General features: G+C 45.8%; 1 protein-coding gene across 6 annotated transcripts in view; it reads left to right on the top strand.

The window, feature by feature from the left end:
- Window positions 1-27,828, top strand: part of PPP2R5C (protein phosphatase 2 regulatory subunit B'gamma) — a 130,902-nt gene that overhangs the window by 62,849 nt on the left and 40,225 nt on the right. For all 6 annotated transcript variants that reach the window (XR_006962132.1, XM_047080082.1, XM_047080084.1 and 3 more), the window contains one exon: window positions 17,859-18,058. Coding sequence is in view for 5 of the 6 variants with exons in the window: in XM_047080082.1 (XP_046936038.1) it covers window positions 17,859-18,058 (200 nt within the window). In the remaining variant the exon portion in view is untranslated. The remainder of the gene's footprint in view (window positions 1-17,858; window positions 18,059-27,828) is intronic.

Below are 27,828 nucleotides of genomic sequence, written 5' to 3'. Positions count from 1 at the left end.
GGGCGGCTCCATCAATGTGGTGTTGGCTTTGTAATGGAATCTTGTAGTTGCAAACAGAGCGGTTGAGGGTAAAGGTCGCTGGGAGACAGGAGGGGGAAGTTCCTGCCAAGCAGGGACCCTTGGGGGCCGGCTGGGGACATCGCCCCACGCCCTGCAGGTGTTGCTGGCATGCTGCTGTCCCCGCAGCCCGCCCAGGTCAGTCGTGGAGGAGCGCCTTCCACCTGTGCTGTCCCGTCACGCTCTGCCCGGCTGCCTCAAAGACCGTGAGCTTGCAGCTACCCTGCTGAACTTGTGTGTGCTTCTCGGCACAGAAGGTTCTTGGATCCTGGTTGGAAGGCTCTTCTTCCCAGGTCCCGGCACAGCCAGGCAGATCTTACCCAGCACATTTTGCCCCTTGGACGGAAGTACGTGCACGTGATTCGAAGCGTCGTCTCCGTTTCCCATGCAACGTGGGATCAAAGCTGTGGGAGAGGAGCGGCTAGATGTCTTCAATCCACAGCAAGCACTCGAGTGTTTCCTGTTTGAACCGGCAATAGAAACATCAAATATTCAGGCGGCACGTCCTTCTCCAAGGGACAAATGAGCCTTGTGGTCGACTCTTAGGACGACGCACTCCGTGTATTTAGAGTGTGTGCGGTTCGGGGAGCGTGATGCGATCGGGACCTTTCATAAAGCAGCAGGCGGTGCGCCTGGGCCACTCGCCTCGCCTTAAAAAGGAGAACGGGGTCACCCGACTGGGTCAGGCAGAGGATCGTGCGACTCTTGATTCCGGGGTCGTGAACTCAAGCCCATGTCGGGTGTAGAGAGTACTAAAAAAAAATAATAAGTAAACATTAAAAAAAAAAACAAAGGAGAGCGAGGGTGTGGAGCACTGCAGGTCGGTCGCCTCGCTTCGCGTTTGGCTTTGTGTGGCTGCTGAGCCGCCGCTGGAGCGTTTCCTGGAGAAACGGGAGAAGCTGGCTCTCGGCCCCCGGCTGTGCGCTTTGTCCCAGGACCCATCTAGACTCTCGCTGGCCCGGCCGCGGCATCGCTTGTGCCCGGGGCGCGGGGGAGGGGTGTGCTGTGGAGCCGTGTGTCACCGCTAATTACCCCTGCCACCTTGCTATCTCGGGGCCCACGTCTGAGGAGGCGCGGGCGTGGGCGGGCCGTGGCGCTACACGCCGGCCAGAGCACCCTCCGGCGTCACGGATCTGGGACCGGGCCCACAGCCGGTCACGCCTGGCGGGCACAGGTGGACAGACCTGGCATGGGCCTGCCTTCCCTCCTTAGCAGGCTTCCAGCTTCTCTGTCTCACTGTCTCCAGGCTCCGAGTTTAAAATCCTTCTCTTCACAGTTTGCGGATTACTTGAGACGGTAACACGACAGGCGTCAGCGGTGTAGAGGTTTCCATCTAGTTTATGCCTCCGAGTGCTCTCTCGCCCCCCACGCTGGGTAGCCCGGCCAGCCCAGGCCGAGGGTCGCCCTGCACAGAAGCGTGCAAGTCCCAGGTTAACCACGTGTGGAGTTTGGTCCTGTCAGTGTCCTTCGCTCGTGCGGCCCATTCGTGGGGCGCCTGTTACCGGGGGTGCGGCTGAGGCGGGGGTGGCTGTGCCCTCTCAGCCCCCGCGTTCCTCCCCAGGCAGCCGCCCGATTGCAGTGACGAGGCCGCGTCTGTGCCAGAGCCCATCAGAAAGCCCCCAGGGAAGGCCCGTCCGGTCCCCAGGAGGGCGTCAGCCGCTCCCCCCACCACTGGGGTGCCACTGGCCCTTGGGGACAGGAAGAGCTGCCACCCACCTTTGTTGGCTGGTAGCCCTAATACTGCCGGCCTTTTGGCAGACGTCGGCTGATGGCCCGGCGAGGTGAGGACCGGAACCCAGAACAGGGAAGGAGAGCGCTAATTAGCACATGCTGCTCCTAGAGGGGAGGAGTCATGGGCATGCGCAGAGATGAGGACGGCAGCTCCTGGCGGTGGGACTTGAGGGGTCCGGCACCTCTTTCTATGCATCAGCCCCTGGGGGTGGACATGCGCGCGCACACACGCGCACACACGCACGTGTCCCCGATTTCATGGTTTCCCGTATGTGAGTCCCAGGGCTTGCTCTCGGCACGTCCCGGCACACAGCCCTCCAGGCTTATCTGTTGTGTCCTCTGTTGCCCTTTCCTGCAGCAGCTCTGGGCCAGACATCATGTGCACAGAGCCCAGAATTCATCAGGAGGGGGTGCTCGTGGTCAGAAAGAACCATTCTTATCTATTTGAGACACAGAGAAAGGAAGGAGAGAACATAAAATCAAAACTGAAAACGAATCTGTACCTGTTTTCACTATGTCCTTCTCACGGCTCTACCCTGCTCTGTCTGCTGGTAAACACGTCAGAAGTTGTAGAATCTTCCTTTGGCAGTCTGTGTGTCAAATGTAAGAAAAGCAGTGACTCTTCCTGAAACGATGCCTGCCCGTGTGCTTTCAATAAACACGCTGCTGTGTTGCTGGAGCTCTTGGTCACTGGATGCAGTGATATTATTAGTATTTCGTCAGGAGTGCTAGTCTGCATGGAAGACGAAAGGACATAACCAGAGGTGCTGAACATTTACTAATCTGTACTAATGGTAACTGCCAAACTTCATTCCCCAACAAAGGACTTCAGAACTAAATTCTTAAGCAGGGAATATGGCCTTGTGTCAATAAAACGCAGCTTTGGATTGATCTCCATATCCCTAGGAGTTTGACTTGGCTTCATCTTGGCCAAAAAAAAGAAAGAAAGAAAAAAAAAACAAACAGGCTTCCAATTCAGCTCGTGTCTCTTAAATTCCTTGTATGCATTACCAGGAGGTGGGGACACATTCCTGAATACACATGTGTGTCCACAGGTGGCTTTAGAAGCTTCGGGAACACAAGGCTTGGAATGACGTCATGACTTCGCCTTGTTCTTACCATGGTAAAGTCTACACGAGAAGTCACTTTGTCTCCCATGTGACTTCCTTCACTGAAAAATGGACTTGCCTTAATTAGGAGCGTTCCTGAGGAAACAGGTCTCTCCTGGCCTCTGTCTTCTCTCAGCCGGGCCTGCTGCTTTGGGCCGTCCTTACCTCACCGCCTTCCCCACTGCTCCGTGGAGGCTGCCAGCTCTGGGAGGCTAAGAGCATGAATGGACCACACCCTGGCTCCAGCCACTGCTTTCGAAAGGAGAGCTCTGCCTCGTTGAGTTATGCTCTGATTTCGTGAAAAGGGGTGGTGGATTGGGGGTCGCTGGTGGAACCCCTTCTCCGTGTGCAAGGGGGGAGAGAGGATTTCAGATGTCTGAGGAGGAGCTCGTCGGGTTAATGGGGGAGACCTGGCGATGGGCTTTAACCAGACCTGCGGTCCTGAGTGGACTTTCACCCCAGACTTGACCCTGAGGTCAGCACATCTGCTCCTTCGGGAGGGAGGGGCATAAACCTGGTGAATGTGTGTAACAAAGCTGAATAAACTGCAGAACTGGGTTTTGAAAGGGAACACTCATGATGGGTTTTGAGCTACAGATGGTCTCTTAGCAAAACTTGTTTCAAGCAAAAGTATGACTGTAGAAGCTGCTGGCCAGTCTTGTGTCCCCAGATTCATCCAAATTGGTTTCACAGGCGGTGTTTTCATCTTGTCTGAGTCCCAGAATCCTGCCCGGAGAGACTGGGAGAAGGGTGGTCTCGGCATACTCAAAACAGGAAGGAACGCTCAGTGCCTCTCGGTCGATTTTCGTGGAAGGACCACCCAGCACAAGACAGGGGCGGGCGGGCAGGCAGCACCCGGCGTTGTCGAACAAATGGACACTCTTAGCGTAGAGACGTGGTCCTTCAAAGCCCTGTCTGCTTCCAGTTACCGGTGGTGACTTCCACTCCTTTGTGGGAGGTGGTGTGGACGGGGGTGGCGTGCACATTGGCTGTATTTGAACAGAGTAACACCCATTGAGAAGCCTGGCCACGGGCTCGGTGCGTAGGGTGAAACTAAGCCGCCATGTCTCATCCACACTAAGACACCGCGGATTATAGGTCAAGCGTGTTGTAAGGATTCCCAAGAAGGAAAGGAAAAACCATCAAGTGAAAGCCACAGCTTGATTTGGGGACGTCGGTACGGAAAACGTATACACTAGAATAGGTAGACCATGATGCTGGCACTTTGACGTCGGGAAAGATTTATTATAACTTTGAAAATAATCAAGGTAGGAGTGCATTGAGAGGATTAACTCAGTTTTGAAATGGGGCAGGTGCTAAGGGGCAGGGTTCAGAGGCCCCCTCCACGGAAGTGAACGTGTCATCCAGCTGCATCTGTCTGTCACCCTTGCGAGCTGTGAGAGTGGGGACTTCTAGAGTAGGAGATGCCCCGTTAGCGGAAACGGCCCTGAGGAGCCAGAGCGCGGCGTCAGGATCGCGTCACAAGAGACGCGCAGGTTCTAGACTGGACTCAGCTCTTGTCTTGTGACGTGGGTCTTCCCGCTTCTGGCATTTTCGTTTCAGTCCCTCTGTCACTCGTGAAGAGACTGTTCTCATTCCCAGATCGGACTCTGTCGCTCACCTGCGACAACGCTCTGTGATTGAAATCTGTCTGCTTACAGTCATTTCAAGGGTTTCCGCCAAAGTACCTCTGAGAATCCAAAGTGCTGAAATGCCCGTTCTCGGCAGTTTCTCCAAAGACCTTGGTTTTGTCTTAAAAATTTACGTGGACTTTGCATTCTACTCGGATACATGTGGCATTATTTTAACATGAATATGTCTTAAATTAAGGCACCTCTCAGTTAAATGACCTGAGTGTGTTTCCCTCAATTGCCATGTCCATTTGCTGAATATTTGAGGTCCCCCATGTGCTTGTCCAGTTTTAGATAATGAGGAGAACGTGCTGAACAAGACAGAGGCCTTCCTCTGTGAAACTTGTGATTAAAGATCCAGTGTGATTAATTTAGGGTTTATAAAACGTAAGCGTTCTGCTCACTTAAGATTCTTTGGGGGAGGGCGCCTGGGTGGCTCAGTTGGTTGAGCGTCCGACCTCAGCTCAGGTCATGATCCCACAGTTCGCAGGTTCGAGCCCCACGTCGGGCTCTGTGCTGACAGCCCGGAGCCTACTTCGGATTCTGTGTCTCCGTCTCTCTCTGCCCCTCCCCTGTTCATGCGTGCGCTCTCTCTCTCTCTTTCCCCCCCTCTCTCTCTCTCTCTCTCTCTCTCAAAAGTAAATATAAACATTAAAAAAAATTTTTTTTAAAGATTCTTTTCAGGGAAAATGGATTTTCCGGGCAAGTGCACCCTGTCTAATTTGTCCTGTCCTTCAAGGCCCTCTGATCAGAGAAGTGGGCACACAGAGAGCCACTCCTCCCCACTGAGAGTGGCCTCAGTCCCTCCACAGTAGCCTCAGGTCCAGAGGCACCTCTCATGTGTTTTCCTCATTTTTCTTTTAGATCACATATCAGGTCTTAACTTACATTTGTGTCATCAAAGCCTAGTTCAGTGCCTGGCATGTATGATGTAATGATACAGGCCCCATAGTCAAAGTTGGGGCCTACTCTGAGACCTTAGTTTCTATGTCCTGATTGCCTCATATCAAATGTTTCAGATCTGATAAACAAGTCGTGCTACCATTTTTCTGTTACACATTTGGGATCATAATTGCTGATCATTGGGAAAAGGAAAGGAAGAAACGATATAAATAGAAAAAAATAGAGAAGTCACTTAGAACTTCATTTTGATTGGGAAGTTTTTTCAGTTAAAAAGAAATCTGTTCAGAGCTTAAGTTCTTCAACATAAATACTGGGTACGTTAGACAATGTGTTGGGATTGTGTGTGTGTGTGTGTGTGTGTGTGTGTGTGTGTGTGTGTGTGTTCCAGTCCCAGGTAGATCAATATTAATTTAGAGGTTGTCAGCGTTGGTTCATCTAAAGCTGTCGTGGAAGAGACTGCGATGTGTCTGTACCGCAGGAGTACTTGTGCGGGGCAGCTCTGTGGGGCCCACCCTGGTGACAGTGGCTGCCTTTGGGAGGAAGGATGGAGGCAGAGGATGGTTATGAAGGAAGGAGACTCATCTCCCTGTGTTCTTAGGTGTTTTTGAGGGTTGTTTCCGCTATATGCACTTAGTCTGTAGCCTTTTTAGTTTGAAATACAATTCCTATACAGAAGCACATAAAACAAGGAGCCGCCTGGGTGGCTCAGTCAGTTAAGTGTCCGACTTCAACTCAGGCCATGATCTCGCGGTCCGTGAGCTCGAGCCCCGCGTCAGGCTCTGTGCTGATGGCTCGGAGCCTGGAGCCTGCTTCGGATTCTGTGTCTCCCTCTCTCTCTGTCCCTCCCCCGCTTGTGCTCTGTCTCTCAAAAGTAAATAAAAATGTAAAAAAAAAAATGTTTTTTAAAAGAAGCACATAAAACCAAGTGCGACGAAGAAGTATAAAAGCAAATAACCACCACCCAGACCAGGCGCCCACAGCCTTCTGTAGGTCCTGAATGGGTTGAGGGATGCCTGTTTCTATACCCTATAAACATGAAATCATACCGAGTAAGTCCTTTTTATCTCAGCTCATTCACCCAACAGCGTTTTGTAAGATGTATTCAGATCGTATAGGGCTCATTCGTCTCTGTGGTTTCAGAATATTGTAGAATGTCCGCTGCCGGTGAACATTCAGGTTGTTTCCAGTTTGGGCTATTGGTGCTGATGGGAGCATTCTCTTACCCTGTTGTGCTGCACCTGCATGAGGTTCGTAGGATAAGTGCCCAACAATGCAGTTCCCAGCTCCCGGGGCAAGAGTCCACTGGCTATATATATTCAAATAGTTCCCTACTCTGTGGCCTGCCTTTTTTTATTCTTGGTGGAAAAATTTTGAATTTTATATGTTCAGTTTATCAATCTTTTAGTGATCGTTATTTTTTATGTCTTAAGTTTTCTTGGACCCAAGTAAGTAAAATCAGAAATGAAAGAGAAGTAACAACCAACACCACAGAAATACAAAAGATTATAAGATAGAGACTACTAGAAAAAATTGTATGCCGATAAATTAGACAACCTAGAAGAAATGAGTAAATTACTAAAAACATGCAGTCTTCCAGAGCTGAATATAGAATAAATAGAAAATCTGAATATATTAGTAATTGTTAGTAATGAAAGTGATAAACAAACAAAAATTACCCGCCCCCAAAAATACTAGCAAAAAATAAAAGTCCAGGACCAGATGAATTCATGGATGAATTCTTCCAAAAAGTTAAAAAGTTAATGGCTTTTTCCCCAAATTATTCCAAAAAATAGAGTAAGAAAGCTTCTCATACATTCTACTAGGCCAGCATTATCCTGGTACCAAAACTAGACAAAGACACCAGTAAAGAAGAAAACCACAGGCCAATATCCCTGATGAACGTAGATGCAAAAGTCTTTGGCAAAGTATTAGTAAATCACGTACAACACCGCCTTAAAAGGATCATTACTGTGATCAGGTGGGATTTATTCCAGGGATACAGGCATGGTTCAACATTTGCAAGTCAATGTGATACACCACATGAACAAAACAAAGGATAAAAATCCTATGATTATCTCGGGGTGCCTGGGTGGCTCAGTCAGTTGAGCATCCGACCTGGGCTCAAGTCATGATCTCACAGCTTGTGAGTTTGAGCCCCTCATCAGGGTCTGTGCTGACAGCTCGGAGCCTGGAGCCCGCTTCAGATTCTGTGTCTCCCTTTCTCTCTGCCCCTAACCCACTCACATTCTGTCTCTCTCTAAAATAAACATAAAAAAATAAATAAATAAAAGAAAAATTCTATGATTATCTCAATAGATGCAGAAAAAGCCTTTGACAAAATTCAACATCTATTCGTGATAAAAACTCTCAACAAAGTGGGTTTAGAGGCAACATACCTCAACATAATAAAAAAAAAAAACACAAAAATAAACCCCATTGTAACATCATACTCGATGAAAAACTGAGAGCTTTTCCTCCAAAAGACAGGATGTCCACCCTTGCCACTTTTATTCAACATAGCACTGAAAGTCTTAGCCATAGCAATCAGACGAGAAAAAGAAACAAGAGACTTAATGCTGGAAGGAGCATGTTAACTGTCACAGTTTGCAGATGACATGTTACTATACCTAGAAAACCTTAAAGACCCCACCAAAAAAACTATTACAAGTGATCACTGAATTCAGTGAAGTCCCAGCATTCAAAACTAATACCCAGAAGTTGGTTACATTTCTATACACTAATAGTGACGCAACAGGAAGAGAAATTAAGAAAAAATCCATTCAAAAATACACCAAAAAGAGGGGTGCCTGGGTGGCTTAGTCAGTTGAGCATCTGACTCTTGTTTTCAGCTTGGGTCATGATCCTGGGGTCATGGGATCGAGCCCTGTATCGGGCTCCATGCTGGGTGTGGAGCCTGCCTGAGATTCATTCATTCATTCATTCTCTCTCTCTCTCACCCTCCCTTCCCTCCCCCTTTGCCCTCTGCCTCTCTGCTCTCTCCCTCTCCTGCTTCTGCACACTCCTGCTCTTAAAAAAAAAAAAAAAAAGAAAAGAAAAGAAAAGAAAAGAAAGAAAACGCCAAAAAGAATAAAATACCTAGAATAAATTTAAACTTAACCAAGGAAGTGAAAGACCTATACTCTGAAAACTGTAAAACACTGATGAAAGAAATTGAAGATGACCAAATGGAAAGATATACCATGCTTATGGATTGGAAAAATTAATATTGTTAAAATATTTATACTACCCAAAGCAATCTACAGATTCGGTGCAATCCCTAAGTACCAATAGCATTTTTCACAGAACTAGAATAAATAATACTAAAATTTGTATGGAACCACAAAAGACCCTGAATAGCCAAAGCAATCTTGAGAAAGAATAACAAAGCTGGGAGGTATCACAATTCCAGATTTCGAGTTACACTACAAAACTGTAGTAATCAAAACAGTATGGTACTGGCACAGAAATAGACACATAGATCAATGGAACACAATAGAGATCCCAGAAATACACCCATGCTTTTCTGGTCAATCTATGATGAGGCAGGAATATATAATGGGGAAAAGACAATCTCTTCAATAAATGGTGTGGGTAAAACTGGACAGCTACGTGCACAAACACAAAACTCAAATGGATTAAAGGCCTAAATGTGAGACCTGAAATCATAAAACTGCTAGAAGAGAACACAGATAGTAATTTCTTTATTGGTCACAGCAACATTTTTCTAGATATGTCTCCTAAGGAAAGGGAAACAGAAGCAAAAAATAAACTGTTGGGACCGCACCAAAATAAAAAGCTTTCACACAGCAAAGGAAACAGTCAGCAAAACAAAAAGGCAACCTACTGAATGGGCGAAGATATTTGCAAATTATATATCCTGTAAGGGGTTAATATACAAAGTATATAAAGAGATTATACAACTCAACATCAAATAACAATCATCATCATCATCATCAATTACAAAATGGGCAGAGGTCCCGAATAGACATGTTTCCAAAGACGTACAGATGGCCAACAGGCACATGAAAAGATGCTCAGCGTCACTCATCAGGGAAATGCAAATCCAAAGCACGATGAGATACCACCTCACACCTGTCAGAATGGCTAGAGTCAAAAAGAAATAGCAAGCGTTGGCAAGGATGTGGAGAGAAAGGAACTCTTGCGTACTGCTGGCGGGAATATAAATTGGCATAGCCACTGTGGAAATCAGTATAGAGATCCCGAAAAAAAAAAGTATGATCTGTTATCCCACTAGGAAGTATTTACCCAAAGAAAATGAAAACGCTAATTCAAAGCGATACGTGCACCTCTGCATTTATTGCAACATTATTTACAATGACCGAGATTTGGAAGCAACCCAAGTGTGCACTGATAGATGAATGGATAAGGAAGGTGTGTGTATATATATACCTGTACATATATATATATACACGTATATTATATATACATGCACACGTACAGACAGTGGAATATTACTCAACCATAAAAAGGGATGAGATCTTGCCCTCTGCAACAACATGGATGGAGCTGGAGAGTAGAACGCTGAGTGAAATAAGTCAGACAGAAAAAGACAAATACTATATGTTTTCCCTTATATTTGGATTCTCGAAAATCAAATGAACAAACAGCTGGACGAACTGTTGCTAGAGGTTGCTTATGGTTGCTGGAGGGGAAGATGTGGGGCGTATGGACAAAACGGGTGGAGGGGAGATGGACGTACAGGCTCCAAGTTGTGGAATGAATATGCCACGGGAATCAAAGATACGGCCCAGGGAATATCGTCAGTGGTATATGCTGTGTTGGCTGGTGACGGACGGTGGCTACACTCGTGGTGAGCACAGCGTCAGGTATAGAGTTGTTGAACCACTGGATCGTGCACCTGAAGCTAACGTCACGTGTGTCAACCGAACTCAAATTTAAAAAAAAAGTCCTTTTCCACTTCTTTCTTGACGTAAGATATTCTTCTGTATTATTTTCTGAAAGCATTAGGGTTTTGTGTTTCAAATTTAATTCATAACCCACTAGGAGCTTTTATATATATACGATATATATTATATATATATATATGTAACGTGACCCAGTTTCTTCTTTCCTTCTTCCTTCCTTCCTTCTTCCCTCCTTCCTTCTTCCCTCCCCTATTTCCTCTCCCTGGGTACCTAGTTGTCCCAGTGCCATGTATTTAAATTTTAAAGACTGACTTTTCTTCACTATTCTGCAGTACAGTTCTGCCATAAATCAAGAATCTGTATATGCCCACGCCTGTCCGTGGGCTCTGTTCTCTGTGACTTGGCCGTTTTCCTTAATGAAGCTTCACAGTAAGTCTGCATTTCCAGAACAGTGAGTTACCCCACCCTGTTAAAGACCTTCTCCAAGAGGGTCTTGGTTTGTGTTGACCCCTTACGTTTCCTATGCATTTTAGGATCCGCTTGCCCAGTTCCATGAGTCCCTGATGGGATGTGGATTGGGGCAGCGCCGAATCTCTAAGTCACCTTCTTCATCTGGGGAATGTTATGTACAGACTCCTGGTGGCTTCCTCAGGCCCAGCGGGATCTGGTGGGAGCTTCCCTCCAGGCTGGGAGAGGTGAAGGGAGCTGCTCTCGCCACATCCTGGCAGGTGGCTCAGGCAAGAAAAAGAACACCATCGGTCTTTGCAGATGAAAGGATGGCATACACAGAAAACCAAAGGGATTTACAGATAACTTTATTAGAATTAATGGAGTTAATTAGAAGAGTTAAGCAAAGTAGCTAGATACAGAAGTAATCCCCCAAAACATTTTTTGTGTGTCACAGCAGCAGTTAGAAAAATTAAATCTTTTTAAAGATACCATTTACAGGGGCATCAGAACCTAACAAATACCAAAGAGTAAATCTAAAAAATGTGCAGCACATTGTAAGAGAAAATTATAAAACTTTATGGAAAGACATTTAGGGAAAACTTGAGTGAGCGGGGAAATATTCCATGTCCGTGGATTGGAAGTCTCATTATCGCACAGGCTTCCATTTTTCCCAAATTGATAAAGGGAATTTAAAGGGTCATTAGTAGGGCATCTGGAGGGCTGAGTTGGTTGAACATCCGACTTCAGCTCAGGTCATGACCTCGCGGTTCTTGAGTTCAAGCCCCGCGTCCGGCTGTGCCGACAGCTCAGAGCTTGGAGCCTGCTTCAGATTCTGTGTCTCCCTCTCTCTCTGCCCCTTCCCTACCTGTTCTCGCTCTCTCTTTTTCCATCTCTCTCTCTCTCTCTCAAAAATATTTACGAAAACATAAAGGGCCATGAATAATCAGCATGGAACAGAGCAAGGTGAAAGAACTTAGTTTAACAGTTACTGAGCCTTATTTTAAGGCTGTAGGAGCTAGGACTTGGGTGTTGGTGCTGGGAGAGGCATCAGTGCAGCAGAACGTTCCGGGCCTGCAGACAGGGGATCGAGGACAGAGGGGACACAGGCAGCAGTGGGAAGGATGGGTCATTTCAGAAATGGCACATAAACTTCCTTTTCCAAAAACAAAAGAGTAATGCTGAACTTTGGTTTTCTAGTGGGGGGACCCTGCCATCTGCCTCACTTTGTCATATAAGAAATAGAGCTCAGTGGAATTTAGCCCACGTTAATGAAGAACGCACGTTTACTCCATAGTGTTAGTAACTGAATCCAACTTTATTCCCGCTCACCTTGTACTAAGAATAGATACATCGGAAGGACAAGATGACATCGTAGCTCAAGGTTTGGCTGTCTCCTTTTAGCGAGATTGCTTGTTTGTTCCCATTGTGAATGAGCCATCTCTTGTCTGTGGGCTCACAACTTCGTATTTTCTTAGACCCTCTTGGGACCTGTGCACCATGCCTTTGAGAAGGCGCCGTGGGAGCTCACGGAGGTGCTGTGGTTACACTGTGGTCTCTCTCCTTGGAAATCAAGCCGCTTCAGCTGCTTAGCAAACATTCCGGGAGTGACCACAAAGTAGTTGACTGCCCGTGAGCGTGAACCTTTGCGGGGAGGGAATCTCTCGAGGTGACATTCTCCAGGCTCATAGTTTTAGCAGTCTCTTTATTTTCTCTTTATTTCATTCGAGTCATGGTTACTTGGAAAAAGCCATTTCCTATGTACCAGAGGGCCTGGTTCTCCTGTCTTTTTGCACCTGTCGTGCTGCAAGTTGGTTCTTTATTGTATCTTGAAGTGTTTTCTTTTCACCGCCAACACTTGTCACGTAGAAGTGGGCTTGGCTGTGTAATCATTTTTCTGTCCGCCAACAGCTCGCATGATGCCTCCTCGCATATAGCTACAACTCAGTGATGCAGCCTCACCATATCCCACGATTTGTGGTTCAAGCGTGTCATGTCCCCACTCTGCCCCTTCTGAGGGGTGCAGACTGAGGCACACAGAAGCTTGCAGCACCTGTGAAGTTGGCTGTGATACAATTAGTGGCTTAGGAGTGACTTTTTAAAGCCTGCCGTGGCTCCTTGCTGCCTGGCGGTGGTCTGCAGACCTGACCACACGTGCCGGCGGCCAAGCAGTCTCGGGCACACGCCCCCACCGTGTGTCCATTTGCAGGTTACGTGTTGGCTCGGCTTACATGTTATTCTCTGCAGAAGAAGGAAGTGTGAATACCTAGAAGTTCTGCGGATACCACCTTGGGCACTCCTGGGGCTCGGCCCCACTTTGAAGGTCAGGATCGGGGCAACGAGCCCATTCCCTACGGCTCCTCTGGTGTCGTGGATACAGGAACGCTGCCCTCCGTCCTGGTGGGGAGCGAGAGCATTAATGGGGTGCCCTCACCCTACTCTGATGGTATAACCTTCCTCGAGCATCCCTGTCAGTTATAAATTACAGGCTTCCTTTCAGTAAGTCTGTTTTTAAAAGAACGACACAGTCATACCTCCGCCTTGTTTGCGCTGTTTCCCACGCCACGGATTAGTGTCTTCCCAGCTCCTAGTGTGTCCCTACATTTTGCTTCTAGGTATCATTCAGGATTTACCTTGAAATAATTGGGAAGGGTCCCAAGTTTACAATAATAGACTCATGAGGACCCTGGCGGGGGTGGGGGGAGCAGGGGGGCTGCTGAAAGGTTTATACAGACCCAGGGTACCTTGTGTGTGGTTTTATCTGTGTAGGAGAATGTAATAGCTCCTAACTTAAGAAATAATAAACCAAAAACCATAAAATACCTAGGAATAAATATAAGCAAAGAGGTGAAAAATCTATACGCTGAGAACTATAGAAAGTTTATGAAAGAAATTGAAAAGACACAAAAAAATGGAAAAAGATTCCATGCTCCTGGATAGGAAGAACAAACATCGTTAAAATGTCGATACTACCCAAAGCAATCTACATATTCAATGCAATCCCTATCAAAATAACACCAGCATTCTTCACAGAGCTAGAACAAACAAGCCTAACATTTGTGTGGAACAGAAAGACCCCGAATAGCCAAGGCAATCTTGAAAACGAAAACCAAAACTGGAGGCATCACAGTCCTACTCCAAGACATATTACAAAGCTGTCATCATCAAGACAGTATGGTACTGGCACAAGAACAGACACTCAGATCAATGGAACAGAATAGAGAACCCAGAAATGGACCCACAGACGTATGGCCAACTAAACTTTCACAAAGCAGGAATATCCAATGGAATAAAGACAGTCTCCTCAGCAAGTGGTGCTGGGAAAGCTGGACAGCGACATGTAGAAAAATGAACCTGGACCACTTTCTTACACCAGACACAAAAGTAAATTCGAAATGGATGAAAGACCTAAACGTAAGACAGGAAGCCATCAAAATCAACACTTTATCGACACATTCTGAAACACTTGTGTTGATGTTTTTAGTCTGTATGCAATTTAAAATTAAAGTGAGCCACTGTCCCTCATGGGCAAAATTCAAAGTCCATTTTTTTTTTTTTTTATTCTGCTTCATGGAGGTAACGTAAGGTTTGGGTCAAGTCCAGTGTCGTGGTTTATTACTTAAGAGTCGGGCGGCCTTGAATACTTACTGAATACAGAAGTGTAAGGTACCCACAGTGCCAGGCCTGGTTAGTTTGGTAACATTCGGTTCACATTACAGGGATGATCAGAAGAGTAGAGTCAAGTACAGGTTCAAGTCTGTCACACCTCTTTTCCTTCTTTCAAGATTAGCAATGCTAATTTAGAAGTTTGGTTTGGGGGGATTTTTTTTTTTTTTTTACTCTTTAAACCATGAAATTGTAAAAGCCAAATGAGGTTTTAGGAAATAGAGTTCATGAGATTAAATTTTTTTTAATATTTATTTATTTTTGAGATTGAGACAGAGCATGAGTGGGGGAGGGGCAGAGAGAGAGGGAGACACAGAATCCGAAGCAGGCTCCAGGCTCTGAGCTGTCAGCACATAGCCCAACGCGGGGCTCGAACTCAAGAACGGTGAACTCATGACCTGAGCCGAAGTCGGACGCTCAACCGACTGAGCCACCCGGACGCCACAAGAGTTCATGAGATTATCATCATGACAGACTCTTTTATAAACTATAAATGAAAATAGTACAGTAACAACTTAACTGTCTGGAACCCCGGAAGAATTGACATAAATGCCGGAAGGCTGAGATCTTACTGTCTTTTAGAAGAATTTTAGATAGAAAACTTTAAATCTGTTTCACTCTGCTCTTCCTCCTTAATCAGAATAAATTTGTTTTAGTGGTTTTGGTGATAACCTTGTCTTTATTCTGAATGTCAGTTCTTACTGTGTTAAAGGAGTGAATGATGCTTTCAGATGCTTTTGAGGTAGGTGAGACCTAATGACACCACCCTGGAGGACCCCAGGCGTGCTCTTGCTTTCGAGCACATTATGCTGCCATATCTGGATCTGCCACTTAATGGCGTGGTGGCCCGAGGCTGTTGAAGCTCTCCGTGTCTGGGTCCTCATGTGTCTCTTGGGGTAAACACAGCCTTCTTCGTTTTCTCCAGCGTCAAGAGTCTGAGAATCCCAGATAGGTTCCAAATATACAAGCCGTGACTGCAAAATGAACTCATTGAGGTGATCCTAGCAGACCGGAGGATGAACCAAGCTGTAGAGTTAATTGAGTGAGGATTGAAGTCAAGCAAGGAGGTAATTCAGAAAAGGAAACCTTTTCATTGGGAGAGGTTGGGCCCAAACACCATAGCGGTCGTCACTCGTTGAAAATGATTCAACAGACAGACACCTACTACCCAGAATGTTTATGAATCAAATTCTGGTTCTGCAAGCCTCGTTACTGGGCGTTAGGGGTGCACGGAGAACTAGAAAACGTAGTCACCTGGCCCGTGCGTTCGGGGAGCATGTGGGGGGAAGCATGAGATAGATACTAGGCAGAATAGCTGAGATGCGGGAAGCAATAGCTAGTGTGCAGCGCCCGGCTCGGAGCGCGGCCCGCGGCTGACTAGGTTGGCAGTGCCCTGAGCAGGAAGCGGGCAGCTGGTGGCAGGAACGAGGAGGAGCCGGGAGGACACTCGGGGCGAAGAGGGTGAGGGCGCGAGCACTGAGGCAGGAAAGCCCGAGGACCCGGAGGTGCGCCCTGGGCGCAGGTGGGTGTGGGGTCTCAGCTCTGGGCCCGGGACCCCTTCACACTCCTAAACGTTATGTAGGACCCCCGACGAGCTTTTGTGTATGTGGGTTTAGCTACCGATATTGACCATGTTCTGAATGAAAGCAGAAAAGATAAAGTGTATATTTATTAATTCATATAAAAATAACAAAACCGTGTGCTCGCTTTGGCAGCACGTATCCTAAAATTGAAAATAATAAACCTCGGGGCGCCAGAGTGGCTCAGTCGGTGAAGCGTCTAAGTTTGGCTCAGGTCACGATCTCGAGATCCCTGAGTTCGACCCGGCGTCGGGCTCTGTGCTGACAGCCCAGAGCCTGGAGCCTGCTTCCGATTTTGTGTCTCCCTCTCTGTCTGCCCCTCCTCTGCTCGTGCTCTGTGTCTCTCTATCTCTCAAAAATAAGTAAACATTAAAAAAATAATAATACAATAAGCCTAGCGCATGTTAACAGAAATAACGTCTTTATGAGCAAAGCCATATTTTATGAAAGAAAAACAAATTAAGTGAGAGAGTGGCATTGTTTTCTCTTTGTGCACATCTCCGTCCTGCCTGGCTTACTAGGAGATCGCCGGATTCTCCCATCTGCTTCTGCATTCAGTGTGTCGCCGTGTGTCTTAGTTGAAATGTATGAAGACACATGTTTGGGGAAGCTGGGGGCGAGTTCCTTAATATCCTTTGCACGTAGTTCCAGAATTTTCTTTGATATTACACCAAAACCTAAACAGGCAGTTTCTTGAAGGAATCTGTGATGGGGAATCTGAAACCATATAATGAGCCGAGCATACATTTTATTCCATTAAAATCCAGTGGAAGGACTTGCACTTTGAGTGCCCTGGAAGGACCTTGTAATGCCATTTATCGATCACTTTGAAGATACTGGTTCACTGAGTTTTGCAGACCTTCTGAGACACTTTGCAAATGTCGGACACATTTCAGTATGTGTATTGAGAAACCTCACTCATTAGCGTCACCCCCAAAGCTCATCTTCACCCCAGGGAAGCCGTCAAGCTCACGCTGGCAGATAGCTTTCCAGACGTTCCAGAATCCTAGAAAATTGTCCAGAGCTCTGCCACTTCCCAGCCCTAAGGTGGCCCTCCAGACTGGTCTCTTCCCTCTGTTGTGTCACTGTACAGATAACCTGAAAAAACACGTGTCCGTACGGAGAAAGCTTGTAGGATGGTCCCTGGCCAGGCAGGCACCCACTGTGTAAAGGCGAGTGCTACGACTTAGGACTCTGCACTGTTTCTGTGCTGCCGTCACCACTAAGATCACCAGGCGTCGTGTCTGGTGTGAGTTGACCGGAGCCCAGAGTAAGGGACGAAAGGTGTTTTGTGAAGCGCCAGAGCGACTCCGTGTGTTTGCAGCCGCTCGTTCTGACAAGCCTCAAACTGATGGCGCTTGCTCCGTGTTTGCAGGAAGCCAGGGGACACCCGTGTGCCCTCCCCCCGTCACCCTCTTCACCTCGCCCTACCTGCGTCCGCGGGTGTCGCTGGCGTGGGCGTCGGTGCCCCTCGCCCCAGACTGGGGCCTGCGGTCTGGCTCTCGTTCCGTGGCCCGGCACGGTGCCAGCCTGTGGTGACAGCCAGCAGTCAGGCGGTCGTGGCCGAATGAGGGAACGCATCCAGAGGGCGTATTCTGAACAGTAACCTCGATGTGGTTTCGGAGAGTAAACGGTATAGAAACGTTCTCATAAGCGCATGAGCTGAGCCGTTGACGGGCTCTCGTTTTTCTGTTTGGGGAATGTCTGACCTCTCTTCACCCCCACCCCGTCCCTTCCCTCGAGTCTCTATTAATTCAAAATAAAAATAGTAGAAGGCTTAGAAGCGTTTCACAGTGATTGTGGGTTAAGCATCTTTGCGATCAATATACTTTGCTTTCTGCTTTTCAGATGTTCCTCCTGCTGATCAAGAGAAGCTTTTTATCCAGAAGTTGCGTCAGTGTTGTGTCCTCTTTGACTTTGTTTCCGATCCACTGAGTGACCTAAAGTGGAAGGAAGTAAAACGAGCTGCTTTAAGTGAAATGGTAGAATATATCACCCATAACCGGAATGTGATCACAGAGCCTATTTACCCGGAAGTAGTCCATATGGTAAGTGGTTACAGTCTGACCAGTGCGTCCCGACCCTGAGTGACACACAGGGCTCTGGCGTCCTTAGCACAAGCCGAGACGTTTGAGCCTAACACACTCCCCACAAAGAAGTCCTCTTGTTGCAAAATTTGTACTTGAAGAATGGAAGTCTTCGTAATGTGTCCTGTGTTGTAACGATAACAGTTGAGGGAACTGGGTACCTTCCAGGGCCAGTCGAAGTGTCCTGTGTGTTAACTCCCACGAGTACCCTATGGGCCACATACATTAGAGCCCTCATTTGAGCGTACTATCTTACCCTCTTTGATGTAATAGTGCTCACTATAATTTAGAAGTAAACATGTTGTCCATACTTGTGCAGGAAAACTTTAATGATGGGGCAGAGTTAAAACAGTGATGGGACCAGGCGCCTGGGTGGCTCAGTCGTTTGAGCGTCCAGCTTCAGCTCAGATCATGATCTCACGGTTCGTGGGTTTGAGCCCCATGTTGGGCTCTGTGCTGACCGCTCGGAGCCTGGAACCTGCTTCGGATTCTGTGTCCCTCTCTCACTCTGCCCCTCCCCCACTCGTGCACTGTCTCTCTCTCTCTCTCTCAAGAATAAATAAACATTAAAAAAAAAAAAAATAGTGATGGGACCGAGCTGGTGTTGGGACAGTCTGCCCTGAGTGGCCGAGATGGCCTCTGTGGTCCTGCGGTTAGTTCATTGTTGGTTTCATTCAGGCCCAAATCTCCGTTCTCTGGTCACCTTCGCAGCCTGTTTCTAGGCCCTTTGCAGGATCCCGTTTCACACTTGTGTTGTTTGACACTGAACTTGTTTTCTGTTGAGTGTTTTTTTGAATTGTTGGTGTCTCATCCACCTCTGAAATTAGTACTCCCTGGTTCTAAGGGAGTCCTTGTTGCTTAATATAAAATGTTATATCCTGATTTTCACTGAACTCCTCCTTAAGTTACTGATTTTTTCCCCCAAAGCTACATGTTTCAGAAGTGACTAATCTTATGACCTAAACTATGTTTATTTCTCACTTTAGTGTGTTTGCTTTGGAAAAGATATTTGAAAGCAATGTTCACTTTTGTGCTTTTCATAACCTGTTGTGTCAGAAGTCGCTATCAACTTATTTTAACTTGTTGTTGTTAACTCTTTTAAAGTTGAGAATTTACCAATATGTGGTCAGCCCGAGGCTGTGAGGTTCCTTCCCCATCACTCATGATGAGTGCCCTGACCTTTTCCTGTTCAGACTAAAGAAAATGGGAGTCTCGTTTTTTCTCTCCTTACTTTCAAGCCTCATCTACTTTGGAAGGCCTCCCAAAATGCCAAAATCTCAAAGAAACAACCTAACATTTTCCCTAACACCTTCGTAATTTTGTCATTCACTTTATAATCCTCCTGGAACTTTGTTTTTTTATAGTGCAGGAGAGGGATATAACTTTATTTTCTTATAAAATGATAGAAAAATCATTTGCCTGTACATCATGTGTTGAATATTCCCTTTTCTCCATTGATTTTAAATGCTTCTTTATTGCATATCAAATTTATTTTATCTTTAAATTAAATTCGGGGTGCCTGGGTGGCTCGGTCAGTTAAGCACCTGACCTTGGCTCAGGTCATGATCTCGCGGTTCATGACTTCGAGCCCAGCATCGGGCTCTCTGCTGTCAGTGCAGAGCCTGCTTCAGGTCCTCTGTCTCCGCCCCTCCCCTGCTTGTACGCACGCACATGCTCTCTCTCGCTCACTCACTCAATAATGAATAAACATTTTTAAATTATTTTTAAAAATAATAAATTAAATCCATTTGTTAATACATATTAAATTTATAAGCACATCAATTTGTTACATATTAAATCACATGGTTGGAAGGTTTTTCCACTTTTTTTTTTTAATGTTTGCTTATTTTGAGAGAGAGTGGGAGCATGGGAGGAACAGAGAGAGGAGAGAGATCCCAAGCAGGCCCCACACTGTCAACACAGAGCCCGACCCGGGGCTCATTCTCAAGAACCATTCTCAAGAACCTGAGCTGAGGGGCGCCTGGGTGGCTCAGTCAGTTAAGCGTCCGACTTCAGCTCAGGTCACGATCTCACGGTCCGTGAGTTCGAGCCCCGCGTCGGGCTCTGGGCTGATGGCTCAGAGCCTGGAGCCTGCTTCCGATTCTGTGTCTCCCTCTCTCTCTGCCCCTCCCCCGTTCATGCTCTGTCTCTCTCTGTCCCCAAAATAAATAAACGTTAAAAAAAAAAAAGAAGAGAATATTTAAAAAAAATAAAAAATAAAAATAAATAAAAATAAATACATACATACATACTTAATAAAATATACAATCCATGGTTTATAATATATTCACAGTACTGTGCAGCCTTCGTCACATCTAATTGTTTATAACATTTTCATCCCTCTAAAAATAAACCCCAAGCCCATTAACAGTCACTGCCAGTCCTCCCTGACCTATCACCCCCAACCTCCGGCAGCCCTTTATTGCCTTTCTGTCTCTCGAGAGTTGCCTACCCTGGACATTTCCTGCCAACGGGGATTATATGACGCGTGGCCTTCCTTCACTGGCACAATGGCTTCGAGGTTCATCCGTGCCGTAGCCTGTATCGCTTATTATTTGTGTTGCCAAATAATATTTCATGCTATGGACACGTACCACATTTTTATTTATCCATTCATCCGTGGATGGGCATTTGGGTTGTTTCTGCTCCTTGGCGGTTACGAGCGACGCTGCCGTGAGCACTCCCGTACGAGCTGCGGTGTGCGTGTGTGTGCTCGTTTCCCTGGAGTATTTACCTGGGAGCGTAGCTGCTGGGTCCCGTGTTAACTGGGTGTTTAACATTTGGAAGACCCGCCAGACTGTCTTCCAAAGCGTCTGCCCCCGGATGCACCCCCACCAGCAGGGCGCGAGGGCTCCGGCCCCCCCGTGTTGTCCACACTTGCTACTGTCCGTCTGTTGGATGCTAGCCATCGGGGTGGGGGTGTGGTGAGATCTCGCTGTGGCTTTGATTTGCATTTCCCCAGTGAGCATCTTTTCATGTGTGCTGTCTGCTTTTATACATCATGGACTTCAGTCCTAGCGTGAAACAGAGTGTTACGGGTCATCCAGCCCGTTTGTTTTCAGATTGAAAAAACTCCTGAGAATGAGGGTGAAAGGGAACCGGGCCCACAGGGGGGCTCCTGGCGTCTAGAGTCTCAGGCCTAAAGCTCATTATCTCTTCATTTCAGTCTTATTTTAAATCTAACCAACCATCTGTTTGTTTGTTCTTTCGATTAAATTCTCTAGTTAATCTGTTTTTCAGGCATTGGCATTTTGTTCTTATAGTCAGTACACTGATAGAAAAACCACCGTTTTCACAGATACCCGTTTTTACTTTAAGTGACTCAGAGACAAACTGGTGATTCAAATGAACATTAGCAAGCATTTCTCAAAAAATAAACAGAATGAGAATGTCGCTTAAAGGAAAATAAGTGAGAGTGTTTGTTGTCAATGCAAAGTTTGAGCTTTGGGGCAAAAGTTTGAATTTTGAAAAATCTGTATCCACTCAGTGCGAGCACCAGCCACCCGGGGCCCCGGGCTCTCCTGCTTAGATCAGCGACGCTGTGAACAGATGGGATTTTTAGTACATGTGGCGAAATGAGTCCCCACTGGAAGATCTACATGACCCGCTGAACCAGTATTTTCCCCATGACCGATAAATGATGTTCCGTAATCATTGGTGGGCCAGAGAGCCATTCAAAGTGCAAGAGGCACCATTGGGTTTTAATGTAGAGACCACCTCACCGCTAAGAGAAACTACCATTTGTCAGTTGGGTGTAGCTTCAAAGAAGTCCACGGTTCTCTGAAAAGGACCTATTAATTATTGCTCCCTTTTCCAGCTGCACCACGTAAGAGACATTTACTTCCTGTATTTCAACCAAACCAACATTCAGAGCATAGAAGCAGACATGAGAACCCAGCCGTTTTCTATTAAGCGGGACAGTAAAGAGAGTAGCAAAAATGTAAAAAAAAATGCCACTCTTCTCGCTACATTTGTGTTTGTTTTGCAAAATACAGTTTGACCCCGAACAACACAGGTTTGAACTGGGAAGGTCCAGTTATACCCGGATTTTTTTTTAATATAAATACAGTACAGTACCATAAGTGTATTTTCTCTCCCTTATGATTTTTTTTAGCATTTTCTTTTCTCTAGCTCACTGTATTGTAAGAATATATATGCTACATATAAAACACGAAATGTGTGTTAATTGATGTTTGTCATCAGTAGGGCTTCCAGTCAACAGTAAGCAATGAGTAGTTAAGTTCTGGGGGGAGTCGGAAGTTATACGCAGATTTTCGACTGCCCGCGGTGGATTGATCCCTCTAGCCCCTGCATTGTTCAAGGGTCACCTGTATTTTCTGTAACATGAGATTTAATGAAATAACTAACATTGTTACGGAAAATTATTTAAATATTCAAATAGCATTTGTATTGACAAGGTGGGCTTATTTTTTTTTTCCTTCTTTTAAGTTTATTGATTTTGAGAGAAACAGAGACAGCTTGAGTGAGGGAGGGGCAAAGAGGGAGGGAGATAGAGAATCCCACGCAGGTTCCATACTGTCAGCATGGAGCCCGATGAAGGGTTTGAACCCACGAACCATGAGATCATGACCTGAGCCGAAACCGAGAGGCAGACGCTTAACCGACTGAGCCATCCACACACCCCTGGGCTTAGTATTTTTTAATGGATTCATGTTTTTTTTAATTTTTCTGGTTTAATTTCTAACGCAGTTGACATCAGAAATGACTCATAAGCCAAAGCTCTTTGGGGTCCTCGGTAACATTTAGGAATTTAAGGGGGTCTGAAAACCAGAGGGTGAGAACCACTCTTCCAGAAGCACACTGCTCCAAGGCAGCAGCAGCAGCACCACCTGGGTGCTTGTTAGAGATGTCGCTTCTGGGTCACCTGAGTGGCTCTGACTTCGGCTCAGGTCATGATCTCATGGTTCATGAGTTTGAGGCCCACGTGGGGCTCTGTGCTGTCAGCACAGAGACCACTTCAAATCCTCTCTCTCTCTCTCTCTCTCTCTCCCCCACCACCCCTCCCCCACTTGTTCTCTGTCTCTCTCAAATTTTTTTAAAAAATTTTTGACGTTCATTTTTTGAGAGACAGAGCACAAGCAGGGGAGGGACAGAGAGAGAGGGAGACATAGAATCCAAAGCAGGTCCAGGCTCTGAGCTGTCAGCACAGAGCCCGACGTGGGGCTCGAACTCAGACTGCAAGATAGTGACCTGAGCCGAAGTAGGACACTTAACGGATGGAGCCACCCAGGCGCCCAAGATACTTTTATTTGTGTATGTATGTATGTATGTATGTATTTATTTATTTATTTATTATTTAAAGACAGAGACAGATCACAAGAGGGGGATGGGCAGAGAGAGGAGACCCAGAATCTGAAGCAGGCTCCAGGCTCTGAGCCATCAGCACAGAGCCCAATGCAGGGCTTGAACTCACAAACCATGAAATCGTGACCTGAGCCGAAGTCAGACGCTTAACTGACGGAGCCACCCAGGCATCCCAAAATAAATAAACTTAAAACAACAGTAAGAAACTTTGTATACATGGTGTGATGGTGGTGCTCTTCTTACCAGGACGCTGGCTAGGTTTCCAGGGAAAATGAGCCCATCATGTCATTGTCCTCTCTACTGCTTGTAAATGACCAGATAGTGCTTTACAAGTCATTTCTTTGATGCTTAGGGTTCAAGTCAGCATTTTCCATTAAGGGCAAAGCAATTCTTCTTGGGTCCCTATGAGGGGTTTACTGCCCACAGACCCAGGGTGATTGTCCTGTACTCACATGAGAGTTGACGTTCTTCTCTGTTTTCACATCTGATACTTACAGTGTGTTCTGGAAAGTACTACGTGTTGTGAGGGTGAAGATGCTTTGGAAATGGGAGAGGAATGCACGTTTTGGTTAAAGAAGATAGTATATTAAGCAGAAAAGCTTCAAATAGTCTACAGATTTCTTTCAAGTGAGGATTTAAATCAGGCATTCCCCTTTCGGCTTCGTTGTTTTTGTTTAGCCAGTCACAGGAGCATGGGTTAGAGAAGCAAACATCAGCAGGGAACTTTCAACATATTAAAACGTGTGGTGCTTTCTGAAATCCAGAGAGGGACTTTTCTACTTTCAGTGTCAGTAATATCAATATCTGCTTTGAGATTTGTTCTTACTATTTTTGCAGAGTCCTCCTTGGCTTAATGTTTTCAAACCATCAAAGAAATGCACGTTTGTTTTCTAATCGAAATACGCACCAGTTAATATTTCTTCTTACTCCACACCTCCCCAATTCTACCCATACCCATACCCATTTCTAGCCAACCGGTGTATGTTTATTATTTCTTCAGAAGGCTTCTGAGAACCCTGGGGGATGACAAATGTGTTTATTATCCTGATTGTATGATGGTTTCCCAGATGTATGCACATGATGAACATGTCAGATTATAGGGGCACCTGGGTGGTTCAGTCAGTTAAGCGTCCAACTTCACCTCAGGTCTTGATCTCACAGTTCGTGGGTTCAAGCCCCGCATCAGGCTCTTGGCTGTCAGCGCAGAGCTTGCTTCGGATTCTCTGCTCCCCCCCCACCCCACCCCCAAAAATAAAAACATTTTTTTAAATATCAGATTGTGCACTTTAAACACATACCATTAATTGTATCTCAATTATACCCCAGTAAAGCTGGGCGTTTTTAAAGCTCCTAAGTGGAAGAGTATTTCTTTTGATCTAGGGGCACAGTGGAGAAATTCCTGAGATGCTAAGGACGTTGTGAACCGAGGTTTGGGAACTTACAGGCAAGAAGTATCCTTTCATAGCATGTTTTAAAATTAATTCTTAATTTACATACAGCAAAGTTCAGTCTTTTTAGTGAACAGACACATACATATAACCACGTAATCACCACCACGATCAAAATCGAGAGCAGTTTCATTACCCTCCCAAAAAATTATTTTGCTACTCCTTTGTATAGTCAAGACTTCTCCCCTGTTGTCCCTAGCCACCACTGATCAGTCCGCAGCTCTCCCATATCGTCTTTTCCAGAATGTCACGGAGGTGGGCTCATATGGTCTGTAGCCTTTTGAATCCAGCTTCCTTCATTCTGCATAATGTGTTCGAGGTCCACCCCAGCGGTTTGTTCCCGTTAGCTGCTCAGTGGTATCTCACTACATAGATGTACCACGGTTTATCCATTCCCCAGTTGAGGGGCATGTGGGGCAATAGAACTGCTGTAAGTATTCACGTGCAAGTTTTGGACATAGGTTTTCACTTAACTCGGGTAAACAGGCAGGACTCCTGGGTCATGTCATATGTTTAACTTCCTAAATCACTTTCCGTGCCAGCAGGGTGTAAGGTTTGAGGTTGCTCTGAGTCCTTGTCAACACCGGGGTCCTCAGTCCTTTAACCTCATTTTGGCTTTTTTTTTTTTTTTTTTTTAATTTTCAAGTAATCTCTCCACCCGACGTGGGGCTTGAACCCACAACGCTGAGATCAAGAGTCACCTGTTTTACTGACTGAGCCAGCCAGGTGCCCCTCTCATTTTGGCTTTGATTTGCATTTACCTAGTGACTAATGATGCTGAACATTTTTTCCTGTGCTTGTTCATCATTTGTAGATCTTCCTTGCTGAAGTGTCTATTCAGATCATTTGCCCATGTTTTAATTGGGTTGTTTGTTTTCTTATTATTGAGCTGGAGGCTTCTTTACATATTCTACATACAAACCTTTGCCAGTCTACCTTCTTTCAGTCTATGGCTTATGTTTTTATTTTAACCCAGTGTCTTTTACAGAGTTTTAATTTAGATGAAGTCTGACTTATGATTTGTTTCTTTTGGTATCATATCTGAGAAGTCTTTGCCTAACCCAAGCTCACAAAGATATTTCTCTTAAAATGTTTATGGTTTTATAGGGTTTTTTTTAATGTTTGTTTACTTGGGGAGGGGAGGGGTAGAGAGAGGGAGAGAGAGAATCCCAAGCAGGCTCCGTGCTGTCAGCGTGTGAGATCATGACCTGAGCCGAAATCAAGAGTCGGATGCTTAACCGACCGAGCCACCCAGGCACCCCTGTGGTTTTATAGCTGTATATTTTATATTTAGGTCTGTGATTCATTTTGGCTGAGGTTCATTTTATAGCATATGGCTGTCCAACTATTCCACTTACGGAAAGGACTCACCATTCTTTGAAATGGTTAATTTCTTTTGCACCCTTGTCATAAGTCAGTTGACCATATTTGTGAGTCTGTTTCTGGACCCTGTTCTGTTGCATTGATTAGGGGTCTTCTCGCCGATACCACACTGTCTTCATTACTGTCATGTCACTTCATAGTAAATTTTGGCATCAGGTAGTGTGAATGCTTCGATCCTGTTTTTCTTTCTCAAAGCTGTTTGCCTATCTAGTTATTTTACTTTTCCATATAAATTTTAGAATCAGTTTGGTTTTATCTACAGACTATCCTTGAGGGGTTTCGATTGGAATCGCACTACTCTGCAGATTCAGGGAGAGCAGATACCTTACCCATAGTCCATGAACACAGTATGTCTCCATCTTGGCATCGTTTTGTGGCTTTCAGCATACAGATCCTACATGTGTTTTTTTAGGCTCATAAATATTTCATCTTTTGGTGCTGTTGTAATCAGGGCTGTTCATTTTCTAATTGCTTATTGTCTTTTCCTTACAGTTCTGTCAAGTTTTATACCGTGTCATTCAGTGCATAGATATTAGTATTACTTATTGGTTGACTCCTTTATCGTTATGGAGTGATCCTCTTTATCCCTGGTCATCTTAATTGCTCCGAAAACCACTTTGATGTTAATATAGCCACTTCTGCTCTCTCTCTTGACTCATGTGAACCTGGAATGTCTTTTTCCTTACTTTTACTTGTGACCAATTTGTGTTTTTATATTCAAAGCAGGCTTGTTGCTGACAGTAAGGAGCTGAGGGTTACTTTATTCAGTCAGAGGTCTGCGCCTTTTGATTGATGAGGGTATGCAAGCGACTTGTTTTCAGTGTGAGTATTGATGTTGTTGGGTTTCAGTCTCCTGCGGAATGTGCACATTCCTGGGGTAACACCTGGACCCTACCATGAGAGCAGGCTTGAGCTAACCTCCCAAATTAGGAAATGCACAGGTTTTCTCTTAAGATTGCCACTAGGATTTTTATCATTCACCTAACCTTATTTGGGTTCACCAAAAATCCACTTCGAATTATGTTTAAGATTGCATTCAGTGTGCAGGTTGCCTTGTGGAGAGGTTATCTTTGTAATAGGACGTCACCCCACACCAGGGAAGGGAAGATTCCTTCATTTGTTTGAATATTCTTCTGTGCCCTTTATTAGGGTTTATGCTCTCTCCATTGGGGCCTTGTGACTGGGCAGTGAGTTCCTAGTGACCAAGGGATCACTTCTGGGACTGTGTTCCTGGGCTCCTCCTGTTAATTACATTCCCTAATTATGTCACTGTTAGTGGAGAAGGTGTTCATGTTAGTTTCCCATTTGTATTTTTGGTTTTTGTATCATACCCAGCTGCAGTGGTCTATTCTGTTGCCTGTTGGCTTTTTCAGATTTGATGTAACATTTCCAAACACAATGTTCCATTTTTTAAAAATGCTGGGGCGCCTGGGTGGCTCAGTCGGTTGGGCGGCTGACTGCAGCTCAGGTCATGATCTCTTGGTTTGTGAGTTCGAGCCCCGCATCGGGCTCCGTGCTGACAGCTTGGAGCCTGGAGCCTGCTTCAAATTCTGTGACTCCTCTCTCTCTGCCCCT

This window comes from Lynx rufus, unplaced genomic scaffold (assembly GCF_022079265.1).
Source record: "Lynx rufus isolate CCGP_SWC_20201006 ecotype Redwood Valley unplaced genomic scaffold, mLynRuf1.p SCAF_17, whole genome shotgun sequence".
NCBI classification, from domain to species: Eukaryota; Metazoa; Chordata; class Mammalia; order Carnivora; family Felidae; genus Lynx; species Lynx rufus.
The sequence above is the reverse complement of the archived record's forward strand: the minus strand, read 5'-3'. Positions and strand labels throughout refer to the sequence as shown.